The sequence below is a fragment of the Macaca mulatta genome, chromosome 11 (genome assembly GCF_049350105.2).
Source record: "Macaca mulatta isolate MMU2019108-1 chromosome 11, T2T-MMU8v2.0, whole genome shotgun sequence".
Lineage (NCBI taxonomy): Eukaryota > Metazoa > Chordata > Mammalia > Primates > Cercopithecidae > Macaca > Macaca mulatta.
This window is the reverse complement of record NC_133416.1, coordinates 103,889,924-103,902,110: the sequence shown is the minus strand read 5'-3', so window position 1 is coordinate 103,902,110 and position 12,187 is coordinate 103,889,924. Positions and strand designations below refer to the sequence as shown.

Below are 12,187 nucleotides of genomic sequence, written 5' to 3'. Positions count from 1 at the left end.
CTCCCAGTCTCTTTCTAGTCTCTTCAACCTCCAGTCTTCTAGTCCTTCAATGGCTCCTCTAATACTTGCCAGATAAAGTGCAAACTTTTCCAAAGCCCTTTTCATTCTGATCATGACTACATTTTCTAGCCTTATCCCCCTTTCTACTCTTTCCCTCTTTCATACCTACCTCTCTGTCCAACTTAACCTCTGAAACCATAAAAAAAAATCACTCATTCCCTAAAATGCTGTTATTTCACGCCTCGGAATTGCCCGTACAATTCCCTCTTTCTGGAGCATCTCATGTCCTCTTCTCTGCTTTAAGATCCACACAAATATCACCTCCTCTGACATCTTCTAAGTTAGCCCATGTTTTTAAATAAGTCAATCCCTTCATTACATAGTGTCTTTATTTTAGCAGGTATTACATAATATGTTACCTCTGTACTTCACTGTCCACACCCTCTAAACATTGAGTGTCTTGGCAGGAAGGACAGTGCTTTATCTCTTTAAGTTCAATCGATGTGTTTGGAATATAAGACACACAAAATTATGAAAGAGAAGGGTGATCTTTATTATAGTGTCTTTTAAGATGGCATCTTTAAAATGTTCTGATTGGCTCTTGATCAATTTTAACTTTAGAGCCCTAACTCAGATCCTATGGCCCAATTTGAAATAGGTTAACAGAAGTATTAAAGTTTTAAGTGAATGGTAACAAAACAAGAGTTTATAACAAAGCCCTTGATTTAGGTAAATCAGATAAATTCCATAACAGAATTCAAGGCAAACCCTAATGCTAGTTAAAAACTAGAATCCTAATTTAAGGAAGCCAATTCATTGAGCTGCTAATAAGATTTTGTTTATGAGAAAGTGCCTGGGGCTTTTTAAGGGGGTTCTTCAACTATTTTTCTAGTTGAAGAACTAGAAATAACATCAGAAAATCCCCCAAAAAATCAAGAAGGAAAAATTCCCATGAAACCAACACTACTTAGTTATGAGAAAGTGTTATCAACATGGACCTGAATGTTGTCTATAATAGGAATGCTCTAGAATACCAAACTATTACAATTGCAAAACCTAGACAAACCATTCCCTAATCAGAGGTCAAGAAGTCGGCTTTCCATGACATATCAGATAATGAAAAATAACTATATCCTCACATCTTGCACTGTCTACCACAGTGCCTAGCAAATTAGAAAGGTTCAGTAACTCTGAAAAAAGAAATAAGCCTTTACCTTTCATAGGGACTCAGCCAAGGAATCTCAGTGGAAAGGGACTTGCCCACCAACTCACAATAAAAATAAGCTCTAAGGCGGTCTTTCAATGGTGGTTTCCACTGCAATGTGCCGCCAAAACCACAGTACTGAAGTCCAAAGTATTTTTGTCTGAATGTAAATTTCTCTGGCATATAGTTTCCATTAGAGAAAATGAAACCTGCCTCTCCTCAGAAGTTACTCAATGCTTACGAGAACAGATTGATGTTAAATACATTTGACACAGGCTTGACGCCCACAGTACAGCAAAACACTAATGGAAAGATGCAATGCAATCTTGAGGGTGTGACTAAGACATATGTAAACAACTGTCACAGGACTGGAATGATAAAGTGCCATATTTCCTACGTATCTGGTAGACCTCCCTGAGGTATATTCTGGGTTCTCAACATTATAACGTACATTGCAGAAAAAGATGAAAAGTAGATTAAGTCATATCCAAGAATCCTGAGAAGGAATATTGCTTAGAATAAAATATACAAGTAATAAGATAAATCTAAGAGAAAATACAGAAAGAAATGTGTAGTCTGATGGGCAAAAATATATCTAAAGCACCAAAAAGTAGCTCAAACAGAATGTCTCAGAGTGCTTAAAGTGAAAGAGAAATAATAATAGTTCTGATATGACAAAATGGAATGAAAAGCAGAGTAATAATAATAATAATGGTTAACATTTATTGACTGCTTATTCTGTTCCAGACACTAAGCATTTTATATGCATCATTGCACTGAATCTTCCCAAGAATCCCTGTTTCACAGATGAAGAAATTGAATCTTACAAGAGCATAAATAACTTGACAGGTCATACAGCTAATCAGTGGTAGAACCAGAACTCTAATCCAAGACCCTTATACTCCTAACCACTATGCTATCTTATTTTAATAAAAAACTAATTTAAAAGAAGTTTGGAAAGGCAACCTGGATGAAGTTTCCTATGCAATACCCTTAAATCACTTAAAAGAGAAAAAAAAAATCCAAAATGTAGATATGCTAAATATTCTGTTAGCAGTTTGAAGCCTGGGAGTCAAAACATAGCCTTATAAGAGGAGGGGTCAGAATGAGAAGTTGGCTTTTTGATGTAAAAAAAAAAAAAAAAAAAAAAAGACTTGAGCACACAATTACAAACAGCTGAGGCTGGGCACAGTGGCTCATGCCTGTGGTCCCAGCACTTTGGGAGACGGAGGAAAGCGGATTGCTTGAGCCCAGGAGTTCGAGACCATGCTGGGCAACATCATGAAACCCCATCTCTACAAAAAAAATACAAACAGCCAGGCATGGTAGCATGGGCCTGTGGTCCTAGCTACTCAGGAGGCTGAGGTGGGAGAATGGCTGAACCCAGGAGGTTGAGGCGGCAGTGAGCCATGCACACTACTGCACTGCAGCCAGGCTGGCAGAGCAAGACCCTGTCTCATAAATAAATAAAAATAAAAGTAATTTTTTAAAAGCCAATGTATATTCTTCTCCCCTAAAAAAAAAATCAGATAGAATTGATTTGACTTGAAATGCTACAAAATAGGAAAAATAATTAAATCCAACTACTGGTAATATAGTTAATAGACTGGTATTTAGGGAATATCAAAACATAAATGCAGGAAATATTAAAGCCAGGGGTTATTAGAACTGCTAATATCCCTGAGTTTCTTCATTAGTTCTGGTCCAAAATGGTACCATAAATTAGATTCTGTATTGATTATACACAATAACCTGCTAAACCATAATGCTCCTTTGCTTAGAGTGGAATTTGGAATTGTTGACATCATCTCAACTACAGATTTGTTTAGGTTCCTACAAATAGTACTAGCAGAAAATTAGATGAAACAGTTGGGTTTCTTTGCAAGAGAAACAACTGGAAAACTTGGCTTATGACAAAAGTAGCCCCAGAGAGGAAGGAGAGTCTACAAAACCCAGTTATAATGGTGTAATCGGAACACAGCTATCAGAATGAATGAATTGCCAAAATTTCCTTAGAGAAGACAAACTTATTGTCCTAAGCAATAATTTTCTACATTAGGGTGTACAAAACCAAGGTCTTTTAGTCTTTGTATCCCTCTACTTAAGACTGGAAGGAGCAGTCAACTGGCCCAGCTGGCATCACTAGTCTTCCTCTTCAGGACCAGTTCCACCTGATTACATCTGATGGGGAAAAAGAAATCTTCAAAAGATGAGTTTGGAAGGGGAAATGGATGCTGTACAGAAAACAACAGCATCTTCGAAATCCCCAGCACTTGGATGGAGGAGCATTTCTGCCTCTTTTCTATGAGAAATTACATCTGCAAAGACACTGAATGTTCTGTTAGTGGACTAAGAGCAATGACATAAGCCACATGATGAATACTATTATTTGACCAGAAGTAGAAGATCAAGGACATCCAGTATGGATCCTAGGTGCAATCCTTTAACATAATCCTATGGAGTAACGTATAAAAAGCCAAAATGGACTTCCAGAGGTCAAATAACCAAGACAAGAAAATGGAAAAATTAATCCCCATAATGTAAAAATATTCCAAGTCATCTCACTTGGAAAGCTAATGAGTTATTATCAAAGGTTTGTCCCTCATTTGTGGGAACAAATTGGTCCATCTTAATTGATTAGAAATAAAACAGACACCTGATGAGATTATCCAGATCCACAGAGTCAGAAAATTTCTGAAAAACAGAGACAGGATATGAATTATTTAAGAGTTCTAAAGAGACTCAGGTTTTTCAAACCTTTTTATGATATCAAGTGACACATCAATTACTGATTTGGGGATAATTTTATTACAAGATCATGATATTGTAAAACATTCTGTAACGCACCCCAGTTGAAAATGATTGCCAAGGGAAATAAATTTATTTGTCTTCTTTAAAGAAAGAAAGTTTGACAATTATTTGAGCCATAACATCATTGTTTAGGAGAGTACCCTGAGGACTGATCATTAAGCTTTAACACTTGGATAAAAACTACCACTGAGGAGCAGACGTGGCTATAGAAGATTTCAGGACTTCTAAATAAATATTCAACATGTTCCTCATTGGTGAAAATTCTTTAGAGGACTCCTCATAAAAAACAGAGCCTCTTAATGCATCTCAAGAGTCTATCCTAATAGGATATTATACTCATGATTTTTTCTGGAATTAAAATTGTTTCACTTTTTAAAAAATAGAAGAAATTTTGTAAATTTTAAATTTTTTTTAAAAAGAAAACAAAAAGAGCTGAGAAGATCTCTGAAAAAAATCGTCCATGTATATTCTTCCCTCCCTAAAAAAAGCAAATAGAACTGATTTGACTTGAAATGCTACAAAATAGGAAAAATAATTAAATCCAATTACTGCTAACATAGTTAATAGACTGGTATTTAGGAGACAACAATACATAAATTCAGGAAATATTAAAGCCAAGCTTTATTAGAACTTCCACTACCCCTGAGCTTCTTCATTTGTTCTGGTCCAAATGTTTGAGTCATAACACTGCTGTTTAGGAGAGTACCCTAGGGACTGATCATTAAGCCTTAACACTTAGATAAAAACTACCACTGAGGAGCAGAGGTGGCCAAAGAAGATGTTCCTGCCCATACTGCAAACTTGAGATGTCCGGGTATCTCGGTTCCAGTATATTCCCCAGTTTCAGTGGTGGGAGGCAGACACATACAGGGGAACCAGCACACTATGGCAGTACAAAGACCAGATTCAGTCATCATAAAACAAGGGGAAACCTCTCTTCAGGCTCTAAGAAGACCTGAGATTAGTAGTGAGACCAATATTTCTAAAAGAAAGATAAGGTTTATTTGCCATAAAAATAGGACTGAAGTACCAATGTCCTCCAAGCACTAGACAATAGCAAACAGCCATGGAAGCATCAGCTGAGAAAATGGATCTGAACACACCTCAGAAGTCTTCCAACAAAGACCAGACACCACTTGGCCTTGTGATTTCATACCACCCAACACCACCATCCAACTTTCTCATTCAAATTCTGGAAATTCAAATTTAACCAGGCTCTTTCCTAACACTCCCAGGACAGACTTCCTCACCTTGAACATTGATAGCAACTGTCCATCCCAAATTCTTAGCTTGGTGAAAAATACTTCTCATGAACACATCTTTACTTCCTCTCTCATCTCCCAAGCTACTATCCTCTCCCCCACCCCACTCCTACCCTTATTGCATCTAAGCTTCTGTCGCACAGAATGACCTATAGAACTACAAGCACTCTATGACATTTCTAGCCTTGGGACCTTGGCACATTTGTTCTCTCTGCCTGGAATGTCCTTTCTACTGTTTGCTCTCCTGTTTTTCTGGCTCTCAGTATTGTTTCAATATTCAAATTCAAGCCATCTGTCTTTCAGCTTTCAACTTCACATGTTCCTTAAGCATTCCCCACTGTTAAGTTAGGTACTCCCCTGTTAATTTTCCCTAGCCCTCTTGCAATTAAAGCACATATTTACTTGTCTATGTCTCCACAGAGTGGATTTTTATATGAATAAATCCAGGGACCACAAAGGCAGAACCACAAAAAGAAGGCAAATCAATCAATATTTGTTGAATAAATAAAAGATTCCCCCCTTCTATACTCAGCATACTACCAGGCACATAGTGAACTTTCAATACATAATTGCTAAATGGATCGAAATTATTTGTTAGATGGATGAATAGATTGACAGATAACAAGTAAGTGCTACATACCAGAAATCTTGAATTTCAGTATTCTACTTTCTAACCTTCAACACCTATCCTTCTAGCTCCCTCAGACCCTCATTTTCTGGTCCTTGACCAGATGTCCTTGACCTCATAAAGATGTCCAGTCTCTTGATATTTCCATAGACACCAAGTCTTTAAATGCCTTCATGCCTTCCCTCCCTACTCAATCTGTATCCACCTTTTTAAAGCCATGAACTTTTAACTCATACCTTCATTTTTTAAAAAAATCTAATCCTCCACAAATGTCTGCTGTCACAAATATTCTGCTGTCATTAAGAACACTACATCGGCCAGGTGTGGTGGCTCAAACCTGTAATCCCAGCACTTTGGGAGGCCAAGACGGGTGGATCACGAGGTCAGGAGATCGAGACCATCCTGGCTAACACAGTGAAACTCCGTCTCTACTAAAAACTACAAAAAAAAACTAGCTGGGGGAGGTGGCGGGTGCCTGTAGTCCCAGCTACTCGGGAGGCTGAGGCAGGAGAATGGCATAAACCCGGGAGGCGGAGCTTGCAGTGAGCCGAGATGGCGCCACTGCACTCCAGCCTGGGTGACAGAGCAAGACTCCGTCTCAAAAAAAAAAAAAAAACACCACATCAGGATAATGTCATACCACCATGCAGACCAAGATGTCTAAAAATTCATGGTCTCCAACTTCAGCTAGAACTTGGTGATGCTGGCCAGTCCCTTTACTTGGAGTCAACTCCCTCATCTATTCCTCCCCACTCTCCACATTATCTTTACTTTCCCAGTTCAATTATCCACCCTCATGCTCCATTGATGGCAGATATCCTTGCCTCCCACTGTATCTGATACAGGTAAGAAGGTGTATTAGTTCGTTATCACACTGCTAATAAAGACACACCTGAGACTGGGTAATTTATAAAGAAAAGAGATTTAAAAGAGACTCACAGTTTTGCATGGCTGGGGAGGCCTTGGGAAACTTACAATCATGGAAGAAGAGGAAGCAAACACATCCTTCTTCACATGTCGGCAGGAGAGAGAAGAATGAGTGCCCAGTGAAGGAGCAGGCCTTTTATTAAACTATCAGATCTCGTGAGAACTAACTCACTTTCATGAGAACAGGATGGGGGAAACCTCCCCCATGATTCAACCATCTACACCTGGTCCCTCCCACAACACATAGGGATTATGGGAACTACAATTTAAGATGAGATTTGGGTAGGGACACAGTCAAAGCATATCAAAAGGCATCAACTCAACTCCCTGCCTTCACACCAACAAACTTTTCTTATCTACATCTGTCTGTACCTCCTTTCCTTCTGTATCAAAAGATGAGGTGTCTGCCCTGCAGCCCACCCATCACTGAAGATGAATCCCTTTCTCTGTGCTTTCAAAATCATCCTCTATCGGCCTTGGCTCTGTGTATTAACCTCTCCCTCTTATTATCTTGAATTTCTCTTTGTTCTGGCTCTTCATTTTTAGCACACTATTATGCTAAATGTTCTCTATTAAACCCCTTTAGCTCCATATCCCCCTCCTAGCTTTGACCTACTTTTTTCCTTCTCTTATCAGCCAAGACATAGCATTATTCTCTACATCTTCATACATCATTCACTCAGCTAATGCCACCATAGCAAGGATCTGACTCTACCAAAAATTTTTTTTAATATTCTGGCATGGTGGCATGCCTGTAGTCCCACCCACTGGAAGGCTGAGGTGGTAGGACCATTTAAACCCAGGAGTTCAAAACTGCAATGATCTAGGACTCTGCCACTGCATTCCAGCCTGGTTGACAGAGTGAGAGCCTATCTCAAAAAATAAACACATAAAATCAACATATAATGAATTAGCAAGAAAGCAGAAGAATTTCCAGGCCAGAGTGAGACCTGATTAAAAATATCAACAAGGGAATTGGTCCATAAATCAGCAGTATCCATCTAAGAGAGAAGGTACCTCAGCCAATGGACTTTAAGAATTCTAATTCCATTGTAAAGAATACACTAAGCTGGTAAAGTGTCACTCCAGTTCTATAATTTCCCTCATTTTGAGTCCTTCTGATTTTATTTGGCTTCTCATGTAAATTGCATGAAGTTCTGATAAAAAGAGAATCTCTCATTTCAGAATTCAGAACTGGAGGTACAGATTAGTTCCCTTGGTCAGGATGAATTATATACAGTGAAGCTGAAAGTTCATAATTAAATGTTAAGGTCAACACATTATTTTTAATAAAAAAAGAATCATTCATTTTAACAGAAATTTTATGTCAGGATTAAAAAAAGAAACGAAATACTGTTACCATCAAAAATTCCCATGAAGATGTAGAGGTTGCGTCTTTCTCGAATATTAAAAGAGCTTTCTGCATTAAGTAAATTGCTTTGGATAATGTATTCTTCTTTATTTTATTCATTATATTTAATTCTATAAAAACAAACATTTTATCAAAAAGGTGAGATTAAAAACTATCTTTCAAATTTTTGGAAATACCAGTTATCCCAATTTTAATTACCTGTAAAACAATCAGCGCTTCCAGATTGTTTAAACTTTTCCGGACTCTTGGTAGAAATATCTTTGCTAACAGTTGGAGTCTGCAAAACTGAAGAAGATGACTGTCATAACAATTAAGTATGTATCCAGGACAGGAAATATTTTTTAAATACTAAGGAGTAACTATTCATAAAGCTACTGCTTCCTCTATCATGTCATCTTTTTTTCATTAATAGATAGAAATTCATATAAATCTACTATAATGCAGTTTTATCAAATCCTGTTTTATTTGCCACAGTATACCTCAAGACAGAAGAAATTCCAAATTATAAAAATATTTGATTTTCTATCTCATCTTGAATAAAATCATCCTGAGGCTTGATAGAATCCAACCTACTTCTGTTGACTTTACCTTTTCACAAAGTACAGATGGCAAGTCCTGATACCAATACCAATAAGCTGTCAAAACTCTGTCCTCAACGCCCCTTCTAGAAAAACTGTTTCATCCAAGGTCCCTTCAAGAGCTCTGGGTACCACACGAAGACCTCCACTCTCTTCCAGCTGTGACTGAAGAAATCAGAGCCTCTCTCAAGATTTTGAAGTAAAACATGAATTTGCCAGTTGTTCATACTGGTATACAATTGGGACTGACCATCATGGTGGTTCAGTAAAGACAGGAATGTGGATGAGGGGAAAAAAGGATACAGCTATACTAGCCCAGGAAGATGGAAACTGTAGCACTGATTCTTGATTTTCAGGTCTGGTCCTTAAGAGACCTGGTAACCTTTTGGTCCTTGGAGGTATGCGAGGGTAGCTATAGTAACCTTACAGTAAACCCCTTTTACTGAGTTTTAATTATTTGTGCTAATGCACATGAGCCACCATGTGATGGTAATTGATTCATGAAAAGATGTTAACAGACACCATTAAAGAATAGAACACGTCTGCAGTGGCAAAGGGTAAGGAAACATCTGCATGGAGATAGTAATGCAGAGCAGAAAATAGTGCATCATTCTCTCAATACCAACGATATTATAAATGCTAATTAAGCTTTCCTGATTATAATTGTTGGAGATAAGAAGGATGAGACTGCAAAAAAATTCTGAATGCCAGATACAGATGCATCATATTTATGTCATGGTCATCAACAGGCAACCATTATTGAATAAGAATGCTAATGTAGGGAACATTAGTCTGGCAACAGCATACTAAAGAAAAACAAGGTAGGGGAACAAAGTGATCAGCTGTGCTAGGATGGCAATTCAATAAAGCCAAAAAAATAAAATCAAGGAAACCCAGAGATATTGCAAGGAAATAATAACTAATTCCATTTACATTTGAACTTAAGTCTTGCATCAATATCTTTAAGTGGTCTATGATCAAAACTCATTTGGTCTTCAAAGACTTATGGATGACAATTAGAGGAAGAGGTATTTAGTAACTCCATGAGTTAAAAAAAAAAAAAAAAAAAAAAAAAACTCTAATCCTCCACTAAAGGAAATAATACAGTTACTACGTGAGAATCATGGGCTAGTTTCTTAAAACCCGACACAAAAATTCTATTTACATTTTGAAACATATTTCTGAACCAAATATTTTCAGCTCAGAACATGTTCAAGGTTATTATGCTAAGTAATTCATTTATGTATTAGAAAAAACTTTATCAAATTTTCAACTTATACATGATGCCACAGAGATATTTTAATTATTACTTGCTTCCCTCTACACCCAGCAGGTCATAGGAGAAGTAGTTTTTGAAACTATGTTAATGTTTAAAATAAAATGTAAAAAGATGAAGAGTATAAAAAAATAAAAGTATGGGGGAAAAAGGAAATTTTATATAAACAGAATGCAGGCAGGGCATAGTGGCTCACACCTGTAATCCCAGCACTTTGGGAAGCCAAGGCAGACAGATCATTTGAGGTCAGGAGTTCCGAGACCAGCCTGGCCAACATGGCAAAACCCCATCTCTACTTAAAAAAAAATACAAAAATTAGCCAGGTGTGGTAGCACATGCCTGTAGTCCCAGCTACTTGAGAGGCTGAAGCAGGAGAATTACTTGAACCTTGGAGGCAAGAAGTCACAGTGAGCTTAAATCACATCACTGCACTCCAGCCTGGGTGACAGAGTAAGACTGTCTCAAAAAAATAAAATAAAATAAAAAATAAAAAAAAAAAAACACCACAGAATGCAAATACAAAAAAAGCAGTCACAAGTCCATATCAAATTGAAAAAAAAATCTAAAAATCAAATTAATTCAAGTAAATTTGGACATAGTTCTCTGATGTATGATATTTTCTAGAGACAAAATGAACTGCAAATAAATCCTTAATTTACTTAGTAGGTTTTTAATAGCAGTATTGGTTTAATAATTTTGAAAGTACTCTGTTAATTTGCCAGGATAAAACAAATGAGTAATTACACTGATGTTGTTAGGAACCAGAATGCTCAATATGGGAGAAGGAAAATACAAAAATGGAGAAGGTAAGGAGAAACCTTTTAGTGTTAGAATTGGAGATACCAAAAAGAACTTGTGGTCAGGCGCAGTGGCTCACAACTGTAATCCCAGCACTTTGGGAGTCCTAGGCAGGCAGATCACTTGAGGTCAGGAGTTTGAAATCAGCCTGGCCAACATGGTGAAACCCCATCTCCACTAAAAGTACAAAAATTAGCGGGACATGTTGGCATATGCCTGTAGACCCAGCTACTTGGGAAGCTAAGGCAGGAGAATTGCTTGAACCCAGGAGGCCAAGGTTGCAGAGAGCCGAGATCACATCACTGCACTCCAGCCTGGGCAAGAGAGTGAGACTCCATCTCAAAAAAAAAAAAAAAAAAAAGAACTTGTGATTTAAATATATATACACATATATATATACACACACACACATATATATGTGTGTGTGTGTGTGTGTGTGTGTGTATTTCTTAGCTCTAGCTACTAAAAGGAGCCATTGACATCCCAATAGCAATGAGCACTCTTAGCTTACAGATCTTGGTTTCTAAATACCATTTCCTACCAAAAGGTACCAAATATCATTGGAAAAATAGCTTATTCCAGATCTGGGGGTAGAGAAAGCAAAAGATAAGTCTAGAATATTTTGTTGTAGAGAAAGCAAAAAAAACTCAAAGAATAATGGGGACTATATTAGTGTGTTTTCATGCTGCTGATAGAGACATACCTGAGACTGGGTAATTTATACAGGAAAAAGGATTTAATGGACTAGTTCCATGTGGCTAGTGAAGCCTCACAATCATGGCAGAAGGCAAAGAGGAGCAAGTCACATCTCACATGGATGGCAGCAGGCAGAGAGAGAACTTGTGGAGGGGAACTCCTCTTTATAAAACCATCAGATCTTGTGAGACTTATTCGCTATCATGAGAACAGCACGGGAAAGACTTGCCCCCATTATTCAATTACCTCCAACCGGGTCCCTCCCACAACATGTGGGAATTCAAGATGAGATTCAGGTGGGGACACAGCCAAACCATATCAGGGACATATCAAAGGAACACAGGATCCAGTATGAAGGGCCTCCCTCCCACTGGCAAAATTTACGACTTTAAGCATCACAAAGAACAATGATGGCAAGTGACTTTAAAAGATTAGTAAAAAAGGAATCTGATCCATAGTGTTACTCAAAAAATTAAAAGAGGCAAAGTGGGGGACAGCTCTTGTTTACAAAAGAATGTTACCAAATAAATCTAGAAGGAATAATTCAATTAGAAAATCATCACGTACAAACACTAACAATTAATTCAGGAAGGTTCACCAACGGAGAGTAAGATCATTGGGTGAAAGTCTGTTGG

At 37.6% G+C, this 12,187-nt stretch overlaps 1 protein-coding gene across 2 annotated transcripts in view; it reads right to left on the bottom strand.

Annotated features, from left to right (window-relative positions):
* The window catches only part of CFAP54 (cilia and flagella associated protein 54), a 391,130-nt gene that overhangs the window by 301,267 nt on the left and 77,676 nt on the right, over positions 1–12,187 (bottom strand). For both annotated transcript variants that reach the window (XM_015152488.3, XM_077954781.1), the window contains exons 18-19: positions 8,403–8,489; positions 8,193–8,314 (exon numbers count right to left, since the gene is read on the bottom strand). In XM_015152488.3, coding sequence (XP_015007974.2) covers positions 8,193–8,314; positions 8,403–8,489 — 209 coding nt within the window. The remainder of the gene's footprint in view (positions 1–8,192; positions 8,315–8,402; positions 8,490–12,187) is intronic.